This window comes from Mobula birostris, chromosome 11 (assembly GCF_030028105.1).
Source record: "Mobula birostris isolate sMobBir1 chromosome 11, sMobBir1.hap1, whole genome shotgun sequence".
NCBI lineage: Eukaryota > Metazoa > Chordata > Chondrichthyes > Myliobatiformes > Myliobatidae > Mobula > Mobula birostris.
The window spans coordinates 10,965,415-10,988,406 of record NC_092380.1 but is presented as its reverse complement, the minus strand read 5'-3'; the positions used below and the strand labels follow the sequence as shown (position 1 = coordinate 10,988,406).

Here is a 22,992-nt window from a genome sequence, read left to right as displayed (position 1 = left end):
GCCTTGCCTGCTGGGTTCCTCCAGCATTTTGTGTGTGTTGCTCGAATTTCCAGCATCTGCAGATTTTCTCTTGTTTGTGCTGAATAATCATTCAGGGGCCCTGTGCCCTGAATGATGAAATATCAGTCCTGAGCCCTGTACCCTGAATGATGAAATATCAGTCCTGGGCCGTGTGCTAAACATAACAAACTCTTTAGTTTTTGGCTCTTGGTTATTGTGTTAATGGACAGTAGGCCTTTACTCCATGAAATGAAATAATCAAACAGAGTTGTGAGCCTTCTGTACTGAACATTGTGATTTGTCTCATACCAGGAGGTTGATGCAATAAGTAGTAGGGTCGGTCAGCACCTGAGGTGGGAAATGGAAAATTCGACTGTTCTTTTCCCTCCATAGATGCTGCCTGAGCTGCCGAGTTCCTCCAGCAGTTTACTTATTTATTTATTGAGATACAGCGCGGAATAGGCCCTTCAAGCCTTTCACGCCACACTGCCCAGTAATCCCCCAATTTAATCCCAGCCTAATCACGGGACAATTCACAATGACCAATTAACCTACCAACCGGTATGTCTGTGGACTGAGGGAGGAAACTGGAGCACCCAGAGAAAACCCACACAGTCGCAGGGAGAACGTACAAACTCCTTACAGACAGCGACGGGAACTGAATCTGGGTCACTGGGTTAACCACTATGCTACCATGCCGTCCATATCTCATGTGATGCTTAAGATTCCAGCAGTCTCCTGGGCCTTTTGTTCCGAAGCTGTCTGTCCTGGGCTCTGGAAAATGAATTAGCAGCCCAGGGTCCTGTATATTGTACTTCCAGACCTGGGCCCTGTCTACTGAACTACCGGCCCTGGGCCCTGTATAATGAACTACCGGCCCTGGGCCCTGTCTACTGAACTACTGGCCCTGGGCCCTGTATAATGAAATACCGGCCCTGGGCCCTGTCTACTGAACTACTGGCCCTGGGGCCCGGTCTACTGAACTACCTATCCTGCGTCCTGTTTACTGAACTACCGGCCCTGGGGCCCTGTATACTGAACTATCTACCCTGGGCCCTGTTTACTGAACTACCGGCCCTGGGCCCTGTATAATGAACGTCAGCCTTGGGGTTTCTTCTCTGGTTTAATTCACAGAATAGATTCAGGTGTTGGGGGTGGTTCAAGACAGGTCTGGAGTCCAGTCTAGGCACCCAGCCCCAGTGCGCTACAGGCAGTTCGCACCCTTTCCAGCTCGGTGGCATTCTTCCTGTAGCAGGTGACCAGATTCATGCACAAAACTCCAAGAGCAGTTTCACCAACATCCCATAGAGTTGTAACATGATGCCCCAACTCTTGCTTCAGAGCTCTAATTACCAGACATCCCACCCTGCAAAAACTCATTTCAGGGAGGTAGCATCATCAATTTGCGGGAGACTTCCGGGAGAGGTGGGATGTCTGCAACAGAGTAGCTCCTTAGCAGCCAGCCAGCTAGTTTAAATAACATTAGCTATGCTAATGAACGAATGACACCTGTTAAACTCACCTCAGCATGTCTTTTACATTTTAACCCACCATGGGCAATAGAAAAGTCACTGTTGCAAACAGTGCAGCGAGCAACACTGTCATTATTTTTGACCTCTGTTAGACAGGGGTACACTGTAGCGTAGTCTGGGGTGACGTACGTTTTATATTTTCTTTTTGGAACACTCTGCCACTCTGAATTTTTTTGGAACTCTCTTGCTCTTGCTCTCGCTCTCTCTCTATTGCACACACGCACTCTCTCTCGCTCGTGGTCGCTCTCACTCGCGCTCACTTTCCTGCCCTCGCTCGCGCTCTCTCACGCTCGCTCTAAAAAAAAAATCAATTTCTGGGACATTGTATATAATTTGCGGGCACCAGGGAGCCTCTATTAATTTGCGGGAGACTCCCGGACTTTCCGGGAGAGGTGGGATGTCTGAATTACTGAAGTCAAGTATGTCATAAAGCTTTTTCTCCACCCCGTCTACCTGCATCACCACTTTCAGGACTTTGAGGAAGGGAGCCCTGGGGAGTTGAAGTCATTCAGAGCCTGGCCCGGAGTGAAAAGGCTGAGAGGCTCGAGTGATGTCGATCTGTTTGACTCCTACCTGCTGGAGAAGGCTGTTCTTCTCTGTTACTGTCCTCTCCCTCGGCTTCTCCTTGTTGGCCAGCGTCCTGGGCGGGGAGGTCACCTCCAGCCCTGAGGGAGAGCAGAATGAAGAGGAACAGGGAGCGGGAGGTCATTTTGAGTGGCCGCTCAGACAACACAAACACAAACACACACACACACACACACTCACACACAAGCAGAACGCTAGCTGGAGCCTGCTGAGCTCTCCGCCTGACGTGTGGCTGAATTATAATGCTGGCACCAAAGAAATCTTGACCTTGGAGCAGGTGTGGGAACAGGGCAGGTGACGGGCTGATTCTCACCGGCAGCGTACACAACGCTCGCCATCATGACACTCATTTGCTGAGTTTTTTTCCAAATGCCTGCGACTTAGTGGTGAAAAAACATCAGGACGGCGAGAACCTCAAGCTGAAACAGGAACTGCGGGCCCCGAGATTGAGACAAAGGGTTGACCGTGGCTCGGCAGAGCGCTAAGTAAGAGTTCAATCCAAGTCCCGTTCCTGACTGGAATCCCAATTCTGATCCAGCTCCAGCTTTTGATTGAGATCCAGCTCCAATCCAGTCCAGCTCCTGATCCAGGCCGGTGTGTGCTAAGAAACATGCAGCATGAAATATTGATATGCATAAATAAATATTCATTCGTTTATTTATCTGCTTTAAAGTTAGCAATGTACTATGGTGATATTTAGAAGTATAGACATAGAGAGTTATTCAGGCATCATTTCAATGCCAGGTCTTTTTTAAAGAGTCCCAATTAGTCAGACTTTCCCCTCCTTTCCCCCAGAGCCCTGCAGATTTTCCCCAGCAACTACGAATCCAAATTCCATTTCTGGAAGTTCCTCTTGAACTTGTTTCCACTGCACCATTAGACAGCGTGACCTGCATCACAACAGCTCGTTACCTGAGTGAAAATTTCTCACCTCTCCTCTAATTCTTCCGTATTACCCTTCTTTGGTTCCCAGTGGAACCACCCTCCCTTTACGTACCCTGACAACCTCCGGAGATTTTCATGGTCCTTTCCCACATGAGCACCCACTCGGTTCAGAGTATGTGAGTCTGACAAGGGACAGAGGTAATGGCAGACACAAGAGCAAACACACACACAGTACAAGTAACCCGGGTTCAATTCCCGCCTCTGCCTGTAAGAAGTTTGTATGTTCTTTGTATGTGACTGTGTGGGTTTCCTCTGGGTGCTCCGGTTTGCTCCCACAGGCTAAAGATATAGGTTAGTTGGTCATTGTAAATTGTCCTGTGACTAGGCCAGGATTAAATGGGGGGATTTCTGGGTGGTGTGGCTCGAGGGTCTGGAAGGGCTTATTCTGCACTGTATCTCAATAAATAAAACGTGACTCCGAAATGGGAGACAGGCAGAAATATAGACAACAGGAACACAGAGACAAAAACACACAGACACATACCCATACATGCACACGAACTGATATTCAGATTGTACTGACAATGGTCTAATGGTCCACTGTGGCTTTGATTGGACCTAAATTAAATCTACATGATATGATTCATGTCCCTCCCCACCCCCCTCTCCCAGTACAGCTTCAACTCGATTTGACCAAGACTTCGGTCTAGTGATCCGGGACTTAGAGCGAGTGTCGTTTACCGCCGTGCCCTGTAAACTACGGGACACTGCTTGAGTTCTCTTTGTATGCCACATCTGGGCAGTGCAATCACGAAGAAGGCATGCCAGTGGCTCAATTGCATTCAGAGTTGGAGGAGATTTGTCACCATAGACTTGTGCAAATTTCTACAGATGTACAGTGGAGAGCATCCTGTCTGGTTGCGTCATCACCATGTTTGGAGGCTCCGGTGTGCAGAAATCGCAGGAGGCTGCAGAGGGTTGTGGACTCACCACGCCCCATCACAGGCACAACACTCCCCGCCATTAAGGTCACCTTCAAGAAACAGTGCCTCAAGGAGGTGGCGTCGGTCACAAAGGACCCTCACCATTGGGGACATGCCCCCTTCTTGTTGCCAGCATCAGGGAGGAACCAGAAGCCTGAAGACCTACAGGCTTCTTCCTCTCGGCCACCAGGTCCCTGAATCCATGAGCATGACCTCATTATTCCTTTTTATTCTGCACTAACTGTAATTTATAGTAATTTTATGTCCTTGTACTGTACTGCTGCCATAAAACAAGTTTCCCATCAGGTGCGACACTGATGATAAACCCGATTCCGAGTGAGGAAGATGAAACTGCATTTCCGTCCTTCTGGTCGGGGGGAGCTGTATTTGGACGCACCTGCTCCCCTCACCTTGAACTAGCCCCCAGCCCACTTTAATAGATCAAAAACTAATGCAAAGGGTGGTGGGGTGGAGATACGTCTCCACCAAAGGAGGTGTAAGATGCTTCTTCCATCTACTAGCCTGCAGGTCACTGTTGGGCAAGGTGTAGCACCTGCTTAGCCCCCCTCAACCCCCGATCTGGTCACGTGAAGCCATGGGAGCTGGTGGTGGATGGTTGTATGAGCAGCCGGTGCAGATCACAAATCCTGGTTATGCGACCACTGACGCCAGGCGGACGATCTCTGAGAAGTATTGATGATGGCTGAGTTGAGCTGTTCTCTGATCGTGGTAATTTTACTTGCAAACATTTTGTCACCATGCGAGGAGGCATCGTCAGTACGCTGTTGATTGTGGTGTGCCCTCTGAATGCTTGGCCTTTATATACTTATCGATAAGCTGGTTGGACATCTTTTTGGAAGCTCATTTGTGATATGAGGAGGAATTCCCGTCGTTGACTGGCTGAGCGGCAAACTTTGTGTGTCGTGGTCTGGAATTTTGCCTGCATTAGCTCATAAATAGAATCGAGGCCCGCGAGTTTGTTTACAGAACTGTTTGCAGAAAAACACGCTTCTAGGAGTTCTCTTGCGTACCTCATACACACTTGCCCAGTAACTTCCACTGATGGCCAGTCGAGCTTGTGCTCCTCTCGATCTTCACGGGTACTGATAACGGCTGGGGTCACCTATCTTGTACAGACACTGCCCAGAAGAAGGCAATGGAAAACCAATTCTGTAGAAACATTTGCCAAGAACAATCATAGTCATGGAAAGACCATGGTCACCCATGTCATAAGACACAGCACATAATGATGATGTCATAAGACACAGCACATAATGATGATGTCATACGACACGGCACATAACGATGATGTCATGTGACATGGGACATAATGATGATGTCATATGACAAGGGACATAATGATTATGAGGAACTAACTCAGTTTGATACATTTTCAGTATTTAATTTTACATTGATGTATGCTGTCCGGCTCATCCTTTATCAGATTCTCTTACCCCCCAACGACATTAGATGTAATGTACAAGAGCCCAAGTCCATTAACCATGGGTGCCATGGTAGTGTAGCGGTTAGCGCGACACTATTACAGCTCAGGGTGTCGGAGTTCAGAGTTCAATTCCAACGTCACCTGTAAGGAGTTTGTACGATCTCCCCGTGGAATGTGTAGGTTTTCTCTGGGTCCTCTGGTTTCCTCCCAAATACTGGTTAGTAGGTTAATCGGTCATTGAAAATTGTCCCATCAACAGGCTAGGGTTAAAATCAGGGGTTGCTGGGAAGTATGGCTCGAAGGGATGGAAAGAACTATTCCGTGTTGTATCTCTAAATGAAATTAATTACATAAATAGATAGGTAGAGAGACAGACTGACTGTCAGCCATTTTCAGAACATGGGAGAAAGGGGAAAAACCAACGTGGTCACAGAGACAGCGTGCAAACTCCACACAGACAGTGCCAAAGGCCGGGATTGAACCGGGTCTCTGGAACCGCCAGGTAGCAGTGCAACCGGCTGCACCACTCTGCCACAAAATATTTTATCTTCTCATGAAAGCTCACCAAAATGAAACATTAACCTTTCTTTCTTTCTCCATGGATGCTGCCTGGCTTGCTGAGTACTTTTGACTCTTCCTGATGTTATTCCTGAATTCTCATCGCTCCTGGGAGAACGATCCCAGCTTCGCCGGTCTCTCTTTACCAACGCCTCTCAACCAGGCAGACTTCCAATGTAACACACACACAAAGTGCCGGAGGAATTCAGCAGGTCAATCCCCAGAGAGGAATAAGTGGTCGACTTTTCCAGCCGACACCTGATGAAACGTTGACTGTTTGTTCATTTTCATAGATGCTACCTGACTTGCTGAGTTCCTCCAGCATTTTGTGTGTCACAGACACCAGAAGATCTGCAGATGCTGGAAATCTAGAGCAACGCACATGAGTAGCCTCCAAATTTCTTTTCGTTGTCGCTATTTTGTGCGATTTTGATTGGGGTGGATTGCAGCCTGAGTTAACGAGCAGCACAGCGGAAGATTGAACTGAACTATTGAGCTAAACTGAATATGTCCAGCCTCCTTTCAATGACTTTGGGGGCTGCTTTTTTATTTTCTGTGGTTTTTGCTCGTTTTTTTGTCCGTTTGCATAATTCTTTTTCCTTGCGCATTGGGGCTTTGATGGAATGGGTTTGATGGAATGGGTTTTCTTCCTTTGTTTTCCTGGCTGCCTGTGGGAAAGTCGAATCTCAGGGTTGTATACTGCATACATAAATAAAGGCATCCATTAGTCTTGCGAGACCATGGACCTGCGCCTGGAAAGTCTTCACTCTCCAGGGCTCAGGCCTGGGCAAGGTTGTATGGAAGACCAGCAGTTGCCCATGCTGCAAGTCTCCCCTCTCCACGACACCAATGTTGTCCAAGGGAAGGGCAAGGGCCGATGCAGCTTGGCACCAGTGTCATCGCAGAGCAATGTGTGATTAAGTGCCTTGCTCAAGAACACAGCACACTGCCTCGGTTGGGGCTCGAACTCACGACCTTCAGGTCACTAGTCCAATGCCTTAACCACTTGGCCACGTGCCCACACACTGCATACATACTTTGATAATAAATGTACTCCGAATCTTTGATTAGCAGGTTAATTGTAAATTGTCCTGTGACGAGGCTCGTGTTAAATCAGTGGGTTGTTGGGCCAAAAGGAGGCCTCTTCTGTGCTGTATCTCTAAATTAATTCATTAAGAGTTGTGTAGTGAGTTGCCTAACCGAGGTCGGTTTGAGATAGGTCAACAGGGCACCTTTGGAATTCTCTATCCCAGGGGTCTGTGGGGGCTTTGCCACTGAGTTCATTCAAAACAGAGGTTTCTGCATGCAGAGCAAACCAAGGGATATGGGAAAGGCAGGGAAACTCCCTGGATATTGATGATTGGCAGAACAGGCTCGAGGGACCTGGCTCACATTTCTTAGCAACACACTCAATATGTTGGGGGAACTCAGCAGGTCAGGCACTTTCTATGGAAATGAATAAACAGTCTATGTTTCGGGCCTAGACCCTTCTTCAGGACTGAAATGGAAGGGGGAAGATGCCAGAATAAAAAGGTGGGGGTGAGGGGAAGGAGGCTAGCTGGAAGGTGATGGGTGAATCCAGGTGGGTGGGAAAGGTCAAGGGCTGGAGAAGAAGGAATCTGATAGGAGGGGAGAGTAGACCACAGGAGAAAGGGAAAGAGAAGGGGACCCGGGGGAAGAAATAGGCAGGTGAGAAGAGGTCAGGGTGTGGAATAGAGAAAGTGGAGAGGGGGGTGGGAAATTTTTTACTGGAAGGGGAAATCAATATTCGTGCCATCAGTTTGAACACTGTCCAGGTGGAATACAAGGTGTTGCTCCTAAGGGCGGCCTCATCTTGGCACAAGTCAAAATGGGAATTGGTGTTGGAATTAAAATGTCCGGCCACCTGGAAGTTCCGCTTGTGGCAGGTGGATCTGAGGTACTCGACAAAACAGTCCCCCAATTTACGACGGGTCTCACCAATGTACAGGAGGCCGCAGCGGGAGCACCGGAAGCAATAGACGACCCCAGAAGATCCGAAGGTGAAATGTTGCCTCACCCAGAAGGACTGTTTGGGGCCCTGAATGGAGGTGTATGGTCAGGTGTAGCACTTAGACTATTTGCAAGGAAAAGTGCTTGGAGAGAGACCAGCAGGGAGGGACGAACAGAGAAGGGAATCGTGGAGGGAGCAATCCCCGCAGAAAGCAGAGAGGGGTAGGGAGGTAAAGATATGTTTAGTGGTAGGATATCTTAGATTGTTTTCTTACAATCTTATGATAAGTACAGGAACACCAGGAAAATATTCAACGAGAACTGTATCAGTCTAGAAGTCATGAACCAAGGTTAATAACACACTGTTAATGTCCTCCAAGTGGACCACAACCCTGTCGTAGGGTTTGGAGGTTTGCGTGCCTCAATGACCGGGAGAGCTCTGTTGGCTGGAGTCAGGGCTTTGGCTCTTGGTAGGGTCACCAATGCAAAACAGGTCAAAGGGTAGAGGTCAGACTAAGAGTGGTCCACCGGTCTTCCAGGTTCAGAGGTTCAGCTCAGGGCTGACAACCCAGACTCGTCAAACAAATTTGTTACGGAAACAGCGCTGAAAAATCCTTCTACATCTGAGCGTGACGGTATTCCTGAGTCTCCACACAGGACTCGCATGACTGACAGTAGTGAAAATGGAGAGAGAGCTTCTGACACGGTGAAGGAAGCCAGAGATGGAGAACATTCACTGCTGCCGTAAACAGCAATGGCATTACGGGCTGTAACTCACACAGTTAATATGACTGAATGAACCGAGGCCCTATTTATATCCATAAACCCACGAACACTACCTCACTAATTTGCTCTCTTTTTGCACTACTTTTTTAAAAACGTATTTCTTATTGTAGCTGATAGTGTTTTTTAAATATATGGCACTGTGCTGTGGGCGCAAAACAACAAATTTCATGACATATATCATTTTTCTCATTGCTACCGTCAGGAAGGAGGTACAGAAGCCTGAAGGCACACACTCAATGATTCAAGGACACCTTCTTCCCCTCTGATTTCTGAACGGACATTGAACCCATGAACACTACCTGACTTTTAAAAAATTATTTACATTTTTGCCTATTATTTTTAATTTAACCAAGTAATATACATTTTTTCTATATTTATCGTGTATTGCATTGTACTCCTGCCACTAAGTTAACAAATTTCATGACATATGCCGGTGATATTAAACCTGATTCTGATAATGGTCCTGAGTCAGCTCTTGCTTGTCACATGATTTTACTGTAACACTTTGCTACAGCTGCGCCTTGGGGAATAGCAGTGAACTCAAGCCAATTCTCTCGTGCTGCCCCGAGACCAACAACTGCTGCCTTGTTCCCATCACTGACTAGTCCCGCATTGTGCTTTCATATATGCTTGAGGTGGGGCCCCAGTCTGCCTGGCTTCACCTCCACCTACGTCCGGTTCCTGAGCTAAAAGATCAGATTGAAATAGACAGCGCATCACCCCAGGGATCTCAGGTGAAAGTGGGGCTGCTTATCCACCTGGGTGATCCACCCTGCCCACCTCTCTTCTTTATGCTCTTAATGCCCCTGACACATTGACCCCTCTGTTGCACATACAGTATGAACTGTGTCTCCACTACAGTGCACCCACTGACCCTGAGAAGATGCTGAAAGCTATATTTTTAGAGCAGGGGTTCCCAAATTGCCTTTATGCCATGGACCCCTACTGTTAACCGAGGGGTCTGTGCACCCCAGGTTGGGAGCTCCTGGTATAGAGGGACCTCTGTAGAACAGAGGGAACCAGGAGCATAAGCATGTAGAAAGTCATGCAGCATCTATAGAGGAAGTAAACTGATGAAGGGTGTTGAGACGGATGATACGCCTCTACCAGAGGAGGAACAAGATTCTCCTTCCCTCCACTAGCCTGCAGGTCACCCTTGGGCAAGGTGTGGCACCTGCTTAGCCCCTCGATCAGGGTCATGTGAAACCATGGGAGCAAATGGTGGATGGCCATATCAGCAGCTGGTGCCGTATCACAAGTCCTGGTTACACGACCACTGACGCCAGACAGACAATCTCTGAAGAGGGTTGATAACGGCTGGGGGTGGGGGGGTCACCCATCTTGTAAAGGCACTGCCCAGAAGAAGACAATGGCGAACCAAATCTGTAGAAAAATTTGCCAAGAACAATCATGGTCACCACGTCATTCGACACGGCACATAATGATGATGTCATACAACACAGCACATAAGGAATGAATGAAAACTGATGAAAGGTCTCAACCTGAAACATCGACTGTTTACTTATTTCCATAGATGCTGACTGACTTGCTGAGAATTCTGTGTGTGTTGTTCAAGATCTCAGGATCTGCAGAAACTCTTGTGTTTAGAATAAATTGGTTCAATTACAGTAAGAAGGCGTTTGGAGGCCAGCACTAACTTACTGCTCTGAAAGGCCTGTAGGTCCCTAAAAATTGGCATCACAAGCAAGCAAGCAGGGAGGTGAAAGAGGCTTTCGGCCCACTGGCCTTCATCAGTCAGTGCACTGAGTCGAAGGGTGAGGACGTTATGTCGCAGTTGTGCAAGACGTTGGTGAGACCACAGTAGGAGTATTTTTTCAGTTTTGGCTACCCTTTTGGATTCATAGAGCCATTGAGCCACACAGCAGTGATACAACCCTTTGGCCCAACTAATTGATGCTTACCAAACATCCACACAGCTCAGCTAGTACCAGTTTCCTGTGTTCAACCCATTTCCTTCTAAGCTCCACCCCTCCATGTACAGTACTGTTACAAAAGTCTTAGGCACAGATATACAGTTAGGGTGCCCAAGACTTTTGCACAGTCCTGTAGTAATTTTATGTATTGTACTGTACTGCTGTCACACACAAAAAAAACAAATTTCATGACATGTGAGTGATGATAAACCTGATTCTGATATGGGTCTCTATTGTGGACTGAGAGTGGGAAGGGGACAGGGAGAGGGAAATCATGGCTAGGAAACGGGGAAAGGAGAGGGGAAGGGAGAATGAAAGGAGCAGGAAGCATCAGAGAGACATTCTGTAACAATCAATTGTTTGGAATGAAATGACTTGCCTGATGTCTCCGGGCTGGGTGTGTCTGCATCCACACCAGTCTCCCACCCCTGTCACTCCTTCTTTGCCACCTGTCCCACATCTTTTACTCCCACCAGATTTACAAACTCACTCTCCACTCCATGTTAACTAATACAGCACTGTTCAAAAGCCTTAGGCACCCTAACTATATACTGTATATGTAGCAAGGAGAAGGGAGGGGGGTTTTGGGAGCGAGGAGAGGGGAGGAGGGTGCGGGGAGCAAGGGGAGAGGGGAAGGCCCCTCCCCTGCCCTTCACCCTCTCCCTCGCCCCTTCCCCCTCTCCTCTCCCCACTCCCCACCCAGTGCTACCTCCTCCCCACTCCCTGACCCCTCCCCGCCCCCTCCTCTCCTTGCTCCCCGCATCCTCCCCCTCCCGTCGCTCCCTGCAACCTCACCCCTCCCCTCCCCTCTCCTCACTCCCTCCACCCTCCTCTTCCTCCCACCACCCAGCCCCCTTCATCCCTCTCCCTCCCTCCACAGCCCCCTCACCTCTCCCCTCTCCCTCCCTCCCTCCACCCTCCTTTTCCTCCCACCACCCAGCCCCCTTCATCCCTCTCCCTCCCTCCACAGCCCCCTCACCTCTCCCCTCACCCTCCCTCCTTGCCCCCTTTCCCTTCCTCATCCTTGTCCCTCTCCCGCATTGCCCCCTCTCCTCTCTCTCTCTACCTCTTCCTTCTCCCCCTCCTCTCCCTCCCTCTTCCCCTCTCCCTCCCTCCTCCCTCTCATCTCCCTCCCTCTTCCTCCTCTCCCCTCCTCTCCCTTCCTCTTCCTCCCTCCTCTTCCTTCCTCTCCCCCTCCTCTCCCTTCCTCTTCCCCCTCCTCTTCCTTCCTCTTCCCCTCCTCTCCCTCCCCCTTCCCCCTCACCCCCTCTTCCCCTCTCCCCTCCTCCCCTCTCCTCCACTCCCTTCCCCCTCCTCCCCTCTCTCCTCCCCTCTCCTCTCCCTCCATCCTCTGTCTCTCCTTCCTCCCCCTCTCTTTCCCTCCTCCCTCTCTCCTTCCCTCTCTCCTCCCCCTCCCTCTTCTCTCCCTCCCCCTCCTTCTCCCTCCCTCTTTCTCTCTTCTCGCTCTCTTTCTCCTCTCCTCTTTCCCTTCCTTCTCCCCTCCTCTCTCTCTCCTTCTCCTCTCTTCTCATTCCCTTCCTCCTTCTCCCCTCTCCTCATTCCCTCCCTTCCTTCCCTCCCTCCCTCCCTCCTCCCTCTTTCTCTCCTCTCTCCCCCCTCCATCTATCAGAAATTCACATGTAAATATGTACCAATATCTATCAGCTATAAAAGCCCCCACAGTATGTGACCATATGAAACTATTGAGCCCTCGTCTCTATCCAGGTCAACAAAACAGAGACCAAAAATCACTTGACGTTTAACTTCTGAAAGCTGGCTCTTGCGATAGTTCCAGCTCACAAAAAAGAGGGAGTGATGCATCTACTGCCGACTGGCTGTCAGCCTTTTCCTGTTTTCTTCTCACCCCCAGACACAAACATCTCCGCAGTCCCAAGAGCCTCTGCCCCCTCGTACCTCAGGAGAAAGTTGGGCTGTAGGTCAGATCCACCAGAACGGGCAAGTTTTCAGAACAATGTTGTATGGAGCAGGCTTATATTTTATCAAGCGTAACAGTGATCCAAATGAGCTGTTTTAGATGATTAAAGGATTTATGTTAACAAGGAAACAAGAAAGTACCGTCCAACCCCATTCTGCCATTCAACTGATGTGGTTAATTCTAACCTAGCTTCAAGTACTCATAACGCCTCTTATTAGCAAAGTATTTGACAGGAATTTTTATTTTATTCATTTTTAAAGACTTGGGTATTGCTGACAAGACCACCATTGATCGTCCAAACCTACTCTTCCTTGAGAACATGGAGGTGACCCACCAATTTGAACCACTTCAGACTGGTTGAGTTCCGTGGTTTGGAACCAGCGATGTTGAAGGAGCAGTCCATAAATGTCCAGTCACAAACAAGAGAAGATCGGCAGAATCTGGAAATCCAGGCAACCAGAGAAAACCTGCAGGATCTGGAAATACAAGTAACCAGAGAAAATTTGCAGATGTAAACACGAGGAATTCTGCAGATGCTGGAAATTCAAGCAACACACATCAAAGTTGCTGGTGAACGCAGCAGGCCAGGCAGCATCTCTAGGAAGAGGTACAGTCGACGTTTCGGGCTGAGATCCTTCGTCAGGACTAACTGACCGAAGAGTGAGTAAGAGATTTGAAAGTGGGAGGGGGAGGGGGAGATCCAAAATGATAGGAGAAGACAGGAGGGGGAGGGATGGAGCCAAGAGCTGGACAGGTGATTGGCAAAAGGGATATGAGAGGATCATGGGACAGGAGGCCCAGGGAGAAGGAAAAGGGGGAGGGGGGGAAAAAGCCCAGAGGATGGGCAAGGGGTATAGTCAGAGGGACAGAGGGAGGAAAAAGAAAGAGAGAGAAAGAATGTGTGTATATAAATAAATAACAGATGGGGTACGAGGGGGAAGTGGGGCATTAGTGGAAGTTTGAGAAGTCAATGTTCATGCCATCGGGTTGGAGGCTACCCAGACGGAATATAAGGTGTTGTTCCTCCAACCTGAGTGTGGCTTCACCTTTACAGTAGAGGAGGCCGTGGATAGACATATCAGAATGGGAATGGGATGTGGAATTAAAATGTGTGGCCACTGGGAGATCCTGCTTTCTCTGGCGGACAGAGCATTGCAGATGTTGGAAATCCAGGAAACAAGGGAAAAACTGCAGATGCTAAGGCAGTCCTGCTGAAGGGTCTCGGCCCGAAACGTGGACTGTTTACTCTTTTCCATAGATGCTGGCTGGCCTGCTGAGTTCTTCCAGCATTTTGTGTGGGTTCCATAAATGCCCATGTCAGGATAGTGTGCAACAGAGAAGGGCAATCAGCAGATTGTGGCATTCATATATGCCTCTTGTGGTGGCATATGTACAGATCGTGGTGCTCATAGATGCCTCCTGCCCGTGACCTTCTTGGTGGCACAGGACTTGGCTTTGGGAGTTGTTATCAGAGCAGCCTGGGCAGGTAACCGCAGTGTGATTTTGTCGACAGTAGAGGCTGTGGCCACTGAGTATGAGAGGAAATGGATATCCCGGGTGGTGAGTGGAGGATCCTTTAAGTGGGCTACTTTGTCCTGGATGGAATGTCTCGAGTGGGGCTGAGGCTGCACTCATCCGGGCAAGCGGACTGTATTCCATTACCACTTTGACTTATGTCCTGTATTGCTAGTTCCAGGATACTAGAGGGGCAGCACAGTAGCACAGGGCGGCAGAAGGGAGAAACTCTTCCTGCCATGAACCTCCAAGCGCCGCCAACTTGCCGATGCAGCATCATTGGAAGCACCCGACCGCAGCGGACTCTGAGTCCGTCCGAAAACTTCGAGTCTCTGACCAGCCCTCCGACACAGCCTCTCCAAGCACCATCCTCTGCCGAGTGCTTTGACCCTACCCCGGTCGCCGAGCAACAGGCAGAGCCGAGGACTCAGGGCCTTCCCCTCTGGAGATTCTGGATCACACAGTAGCAGCAGCAGCGAAGCAGGCATTTCAGAAGTTTCACCAGATGTTCCTCCGTACTGTCACGTCCATCTCCATCAAATCAGGATTGTGCACGGCACCCTACTTGACAAATAACAGACATCACCACCGGAGTGGCCGCTGTGAGCTGCGTCACGCCGCCATCTTCTCCTCCCGCCTGCATTAAATTTAATCTTAGAAGGTTAAAAGATTTGTCTTCTTTTGCACATTGGTTGTCAGTCTTTGTTGATGTATAGTTTTTCACCAATTTTAATTGTATTTCTTTATTTTTCTGTAAATACCTGCAAGAAAACAAATTTGAGGATAGTATATGATAGCATGTACGTAATTAGATAATAAATTTTACTTTGATACCAAAGTTGTGAATTGCACAGACCCAGGTATATTTTACAAGTCCCAGCTCATCCTGGCACCCTTAGCCCAAAAAGCAAACTGCTGCAGGTCCCAGCAGCCGTCTCCTGAAGAACACATGCTCCTGGCTAGATTGGTCAAAGAATGATTGACGAGACTGCTCCACCATCACTCATTCGATCCTGAACTCTGCCCCAGGCACTCTAGGATTAATGGGTCTTTCACCGCCCAGCAATGACTTAAATCGGTGGTTCCTGTAGAAATCCCAGACAGAAAATTTAACCCTTATCTCTGTTTACTGACAAACTAATTCTGCTTTTCTTTAAAACTCTTCTAAAAAGGGAGAGTGGGTGGAGTGGAAACACAAGCGTCTGCGCGCGCGTGTGTGTGTGCGTGTGTGTGTGTGTGTGTGTGTGTGTGTGTGTTTTTTAAATATATAAATGTTTTGGTTTGCAGTTTTATTTCTCTCTGATGTCTTTTCTTATTTATGTTCCGTCTGTTTCCTGAACCTGCGTGCCTATGACATTGCTGTAAGCAAATTTGTCCATTGTACCTGTACCTCACCATACTTGTGAACATAGTCATACACCAACACAGCATGGATACAGGCCTTCAACCCAACTAGTCGATGCCAAATATCGAACCCACACATCTAGAACCAATTTCTTGCGTTCAGCCCAATATCCCTCCATGTACCTGACCAAGTGCTTCTTAACTGGCTCTATTGCTTCAACCACTTCTTCTGGCAGCTCGTTCCGCGCACTCACCATCCCCTGTGTGAGAAAATCACACATGGAGGTTTACAAGGGTGTTGCCAGGACTAGAGGCTGGTAATCTGGAACAACTAAACGCTGGAGGAACTCAACACTAAAGAGGGGTCTTGACCTGAAGAGATGACTGCTCATTCCCCTCCATACGTGCTGCCTTACCCGCTGAGTTTCTCCAGCATTTTGCACATGGTACCTTCTTTTATTTTTTGGTATTGGAGGTGGAAAATGAATCCCTTGTCCATCATGATTTGTCATGTGGGAAAACATCAGGATTACAACTAATGAGAGCCAGAAAACACAGCAAGGATCCTTGTAATTCTGGGCATCAGCCCCAAGAAGTGAAGTCAGATCCCAGAAAGAGAAAAAGGTGCTGTTTAAGCATCTCGCTGCGACCAAGCAACTGGTAAAGAGTGTGATTATGTGACTCAGGCATGGAGATCTTGAATCGGGCAGACTCTGGTCCAAGTTAACTGCAGTCTCATTTTCTGACAATACCCATAACAATGGCCCTCAGGTAGACAAAGCTGCATAGTTCTACCCTAAAAGCTATTTGATAAAATGAGTTATCAAAGGCAGTGGGAGCATTGGTTTCTTGCTGGTGAATAGACCAAGGTAACAACGCCATTGTAATAACCATCTTCCCATTTTCTGTCTGTAAACATCCAGATCTTGTTGTCCCAATTCCATCACAATTATGTTGTACCACGGTGCACTCAACTAGCCAGAATAATAGTTCAGACCAGACTAGATGGGCCGAAGAGACTTTTCTGTGTTGTAGTGTGCTGTGCCTCTATCCCTACAGCTTGTAGGTACAACCAACTTTCTAATGCAAATCACCAGTCAAAGAAATCTTAAACCTATTACTGACTCTCAACTTACCTGTGAGATATATGACAATTGGTTTCGCTGCATCTTCACAGAGAAGAGTTATTCAAGTCACAGTCACACTAAGTGCATTGGGATCTAGAAGAGGAATCTCAATGTCAGAAATAAAAGATTTTTCTTGGAAATGGATCATTAAATCATATAGGGTCCAAGTGTAAGGGGGTTTCGACTTTTATGTTACTGCGGAGGCTAATTAAAATGACGTCTTTGTTATGTTAATCTGGGGAATGCGGCTTTGTTGTGTTAAGCACTGAGAAGGTTTGCGCTAGCAGCTTGTTTTTGCTTTAGAGTGTGATGAGAGAGTGCTATTAACCAATTGGGATAGTTGTTATGGTTTTGGTGTATTTGAAGATACTGTATGCGCGCGGTTTTGGGGCAGAAGGCGGGAGAGCGAGACAGAGGATGGACGAGGCGCTGTGATGTCCGCTAATGGGGTCGGACCCCGAGGAGGGCGTTCGGCGAGGAGACGGAGACGGACTCGTGTGGAGCGTCTGGTCGACCACCGTTGTTGGTCCCAGGCGGCCGGTCGAGGTGGTCCGAGGGGGTCGCAGGGTGAAGAAGGTCCTTGAGCTCCAGCGGTTTTTGTGCGCGAAGAGATTGAACTTTGATAAGTGTGGCGCCTTTTATTTTCCTTTTATATTTTATTCTCTCTTAATTATATAGTTCCAGTAATATCTATAAACTGTAAATCATTTAATCGTATCTGGTGTATTGTCTGTTATTTAGGTGGGGTGGGGTACCTCACACAGCATCCACACAAACGAATTACCCAGTTTGGCGGGGCCGAGGCTGTTTCCCTAGACGACAGCGAGCCCAGCGACCCTGAGGGTGGCCGGGGGGGACCACAAAAGGTATAATCCATCTCTCCCCCTGTATGCATGTCACCATGTCACACAGCCCCAACCTCTGCCTCCTCAGCACCATCTGACCACTTTATTCCCTTGAATAGAAACTCCTACAAAAAGTAGTGAATACAGCCGGGTAAAGCCTTACCCGGGAACATCACCGGCAAAGCCTTCCCCACCATTGAGCACATCTACATGAAATCCTGACGCAGCAAAGCAGCACCTATCATCATGGGCCCCTTCCACCCAGGTACATGCTCTCTTCTCACTGCTACCATCAGGAGGAAGGTACAAGAGCCTCAGGACTCACACCACCAAGTTCAGGAACAGTTACCACCCCTCAATCATCAAAGGAGACAGTGTCACTCGACTTGCCCCATCATCGAAATGTTCCCACAATCAGTGGGCTCACTTTCAAGGGCTCTTCATCTCATGTTCTCAATATTTATTATTTATTGTTATTGTTTCTTATTTTATGCAGGAAAAAAATATGATCTAAGTGACTTTGACTGTGGGATAATTGCGGTGCCAGACAGGGTGGTTTGAGTATCTCAGAAACTGACGATCTCCTGGGATTTTTGTGCACAACAGTCTCTGGATTTTACAAAGGAAGAGAAAACATCCAGTGGGTAGTAGTTCTGTGGGTAAAAACGCCTTTTTAATGAGAGAGGTCAGAGGAGATTGGCCAGACTAATTCAAGCTGGCAAGAAGGTGACAATAACTGAGATAGCCGCGTTTTACAACAGTGCTGTGCAGAACAACATCTCTGAATGCACATTTTGAACCTTGAGGTGGATGGCCACAGCAGCAGAAGACCACTTACATACACTCTATGGCCACTTTATCACAGAAGGCACCTAATGAAGTGGCCACTGAGTACATATATTGCACAAAAATTTTAAAAAAGTGATAAGTACTTTAAAATACCAGCTCACAGTGGCCACTCCGGTGGTGATGTCTGTTATCTGTCAAGTAGGGTGCCATGCACAATCCTGATTTGATGGAGACAGATGTGAGAGCGCGGAGGAACATCTGGTGAAACTTCTGAAATGCCTGCTTCGCTGCTGCTGCTACTGTGTGGTCCAGAATCTCCGGAGGGGAAGGCCCCAAGTCCTCGGCTTTGTTTGTTGCTTGGTGGCCGGGGCAGGGTCGAAAGGCTCAGCAGAGGATGGTGCTCAGAGAGGCTGTGTCGGAGGGGCTGGTCGGAAGCTCGAAGTTTCCAACGGACTCAGAGTCCGCTGCGGTTGGGTGCTTCCAATGGTGCTGCATCGGCAAGTTTGCGGCGCTTGGAGGTTCATGGCAGGAAGAGTTTCTCCCTTCTACCGTCTGCGTGAGATGATGGGGCTATCGGGACTTTGAGACTTTTTTTTTTACCGTGCCCATGGTCTGCTCTTTATCAAATTACGGTATTGCTTTGCATTTTTTTAACTATATATTATAATTATGTGGTTTTGTCAGTTGTAGTCTTGGTTTGTCCTGTGTTTCTTTTGATATAATTCTGGAGGAACATTGTATCATTTTTTAATGCATGCATTTCTAAATGACAATAAACGAGGACCGAGTGTCCTCATAATCTAATCTAAAAATATTTTAATAGCACCACTGCCACTTTTGTGGGCCGCTGTGGTGATACAACCTTTCATTGTCTGGGGGGCTTCCCCACCAGACTCAGCCCTATATTCAAAATTCAAGATTCAAGATTCAAAAACTTTATTGTCATTCTGACCGTACATCAGCTCTGCGGGGCAGAATGAGACAGCGTTTCTCAGGAGCAGTGCAATCATAACATAACAAACACAACACTAAATAATAAACATAACAATAAATAGTAAAACACAACAGCCACATGTCAGTTAAAATCAGTTATAAGTGTCCAGTGCAAGTTAAAAGTGTCCAAAGCAGAGTCAGGTGGAGCAGCTATTTAGCAGTCTGACTGCCTGTGGGAGGAAGCTGTTTAGTAGCCTTGTGGTTTTAGTTTTGATGCTCCTGTAACGTTTGCCTGATGGCAGAAGAACAAACAGTTCATGGAGAGGGTGTGAGAGGTCTTTAATGATATACCGTGTCTTCTGGAGGCATCGACTCTGAAAGAGGTCTTGGACAGAAGGTAGGGAGACCCCAATAACCTTCTCTGCTCCCCTAACCACCCTCTGCAAGGCTTTTTTGTCGACAGCACTGCCGCTGGAGTACCAGGTTGTGATGCAAAAGGTCAGCACACTCTCATTCTGTAGTGGAATGGCACTAGTGCTCCTTCCCCACGGACCTTTTGTACTCACCAGTCTGAGTTTCCGCAGGTACCCCTGCACCAAGGGTCGTGTCAGTCAGCGGTATCCCTTTGCGGACTTCTCACTGTCTGTGAGCAACACGCACACACAAAACACTGGCGGGACTCAGCAGGTCAGGCAGCATCTACGGAGGGGAATAAATGGTTGAGGTTTTGGGCCAGCACTCTCCAGGACTGTTCACTTCCCTCTTTTGGGGGTGCCTGACTTGCAGAGTCCCTTCAGCGTTTTCTGTGTTTTGCTCAAAATTCATAGCATCTGCAGAAACTCTAGTGTCACCGTCCCTGAGGTATCTTGGGATGTTAAGGGTGCTACACAGAGGAAGGTTTGTTCGTACTTACTGAAAGATAAAACGCCAAATCTTCATTACCCCAGGACAGAACTGGCACTAATACTTAAACTTGCTGACAAGTGTTTTTAATTAAAAAAGGAAGTCCATTTTTCTAAGCTATTAGTGCTATGTTCATAGTGCGGACTGCTAGCACGAAGTTGATATCGAGAGCAATATCTCAGTTCAATTTGCTCCACCATTGACAGTCATCCCTCCAGCAGGAGCTACTGATTATGGGAAGTTGGGACTCCAGCTGGAATTGTGGAATGGTTGAGAAACGCGGGTACAGATGGAGAAGCTGTGACCCGATTGTGATTTGCTCCGACTTCCAGATCAGGAGGTGATGGTGTAACCACAGAGCGTACGTGTCCAGTCTCAGGCAAACCATCCGACAACTAAGTGTGACAGTTGTACACAGTTCCTCGTTCTCAGTTAATGAGGAACGCAACAGAGTAATTTGAGTTGTTTGTATTCACTGTGTTCCTAACTGCCTTCATCCTCTATAACCCTCTATCTCTGTAACCTCTTACGATCCCCACTATCCTCTCTATAACCTCCTCCAACTTCCACAAGCTTCTCCATCTTTGTAACCTCCTCCAAGCCGGACAATTCTCCATCTTTCAAACAAGAGGGACCCTGCTGGGAATCCAAGAAACGCACACAAAATGCTGGCGGATCCCGGCAGGCCAGGCAGCATCTACGGAAAAAAGTACAGTCGACATTTCAGGCCAAGACCCTTCAGCAGGACTGGAGATAAAAAAGATGAGGAATAGATTTAAAAGATGGGGGAGGGGAGAGAAAAACAAGGTGATAGGTGAAACTGGGAGGGGGAAGGATGAAGTAAAGAGCTGGGAAGTTGATTGGTGACAGAGATACAGGGCTGGAGAAAAGAGACTCTGATAGGAGAGGACAGAAGGCCATGGAAAGGGGGGAGAGGAAGCACCAGAGGAAGGCGATGGGCAGGCAAGGAGATTAGGTGAGAGCGGGCAAAGGGGATGGGTCTGGTGAAGAACAGGGCAGGGTGCGGGTGTCATTACTGGAAGTTCGAGAAATTGATGTTCATGCCATCGGTTGGAGGCTACCCAGGCAGAATACGAGGTTGTCCTCCAACCTGAGTGCGGCCTCGTCGTGACAGTAGAGGAGCATTGACGTATCGGAATGGGAATGAGAAGTGGAATTAAAATGGTTGGCCACCGGGAGATCCCCCTTGTTCTGGCGGACGGAGTGTAGATGCTCGGTGAAATGGTCTCCCAATCTACGTCGGGTCTCACTAATATACAGGAAGCCACACCGGGAGCACTGGGCACAGTATATGACACCAAAAGACTCACAGGTGAAGTGTCGCCTCACCTGGAAGGACTGTTTGGGGCCCTGGATGGTAGTTAGGGAGGAGGTGTGGAGGCAGGTGATGGAACCTTCTTCGACCCAGACAATTCTCTATCTCCTGGACCTCCTCCACCCCTGCAACCCCCAACCACTATAACCCTCTCTATCTCTGTAACTTCTTCCAACACCAACAAACCTCTTATCACCTCCAAATCCTGCAGCCCTCATATCTCAGTAGCCTCCTCCAACCCTATCTCTGTAATGGCCTCCACCCTCTATACCCTCTCCATCTCTGTAACTGCTCTAGACGTTAGAAGCCGTTTCACTCTTCGACCTCTGTCAACCATTACACCCACTGTATACTTAAGCGTGCTGAGTCGTAGAATTATGCAGGATGGCAACAGGTTATTCGTCCCACAGTGTTTATGTCAAACAGTGAGCACTTGTCCGTCTCAATCCCGTCGTCCAGAACTTGGACTGTAGCCTCCAAAGCCTGGCTGATTCAGTGTTCAATGCCGCCATTGCCCTGCTCTCTCAGGGAATGCTCCGGTCCCCACTAGATCTTCTAGTCTTTACACTAACTCATTGCTCTCCAGTTTTATCTACTCTACTCTGAGGAAATGTTTCCTGCAGTCAACACCTATCTATACCAATCATAATATTATAAACCTCAATCATGAGCCTTCTTAATCTCTTACATTTCAGGGGAAATGAAGCCAGCCTGTCCCGTCTCTGGAATACTCCAACCCCAGCAATGTTCAAAGTTCCAAAATTCCAAAGTACACTCATTATCAAAGTGTGTATTCATTATACAACCTTGAGATTCAACCCCTAACAGGCAGTCACTAAGCAAAAAAACCCAAAAGATCCCATTAAAAAAAGACCGTCAAAGATCCAATGTGCAGAGAAAAAAAGAACAAATCATGTAAACAATGAACACCAGCAAATATTGCTCTGAACTGAAGCCCACAAAGAGAGCAGGTCTATTGATCCTTAGTTCAGCTTAGAGCAGAGTAACAAGCTAAACTGGCCTGACCCTGGCCTTGGGCACCAATACCCTGATCTTTTCGATCTGGCCCGGCGCCTAAATCATCGTCCAAAAATCGGGTTCAGTCGCTTCAATATGCTCTTGCTGCTTAGAACCCGCCTCTTCGATTCGGCCTGTATCCGACCTTTCCAATTCGGCCCTGCACTTAAATCGATCGAACCTCGGGTCTTCCTCACCCTCGACGATAGGCCCATCGTCTCGTCACGGTTCTGCCACATCAAATTGCCTCCAAGTCCAAAGAAAAGCTACAGACTATTGTTTGCGATGATCGTTTGCCAGAAAAAGAGTGATCAACAAGGTACTTGGTTGTTGCCTGGATTGGGGAGCACGCCTTATGAGAAAAGGCTGAGTGAACTTGGCCTTTTCTCCTTGGAGCGACAGAGGATGAGAGGTGACCTGATAGAGGTGTTGAGAGGCATTGATCGTGTGGATAGCAAAAAGGCTTTTTCCCAGGGCTGAAATGGCTAACACGAGAGGGCACAGTTTTAAGAGGCCTGGAAGTAGGTACAAGGGGGACGTAAGAGGCAAGCTTTTCCCCACACAGGGAG

General features: G+C 48.1%; 1 protein-coding gene across 1 annotated transcript in view; it reads right to left on the bottom strand.

Annotated features, from left to right (window-relative positions):
• The window catches only part of LOC140205364 (endoplasmic reticulum resident protein 27-like), a 40,955-nt gene extending 24,313 nt beyond the window's left edge, over positions 1–16,642 (bottom strand). Inside the window, exons 1-3 of the mRNA XM_072272959.1 lie at positions 16,610–16,642; positions 15,657–15,733; positions 2,106–2,197 (exon numbers count right to left, since the gene is read on the bottom strand). Of these exons, the coding sequence (XP_072129060.1) occupies positions 2,106–2,197; positions 15,657–15,733; positions 16,610–16,642 (202 nt within the window). The remainder of the gene's footprint in view (positions 1–2,105; positions 2,198–15,656; positions 15,734–16,609) is intronic.
• Positions 16,643–22,992: the final 6,350 nt, after the last annotated feature.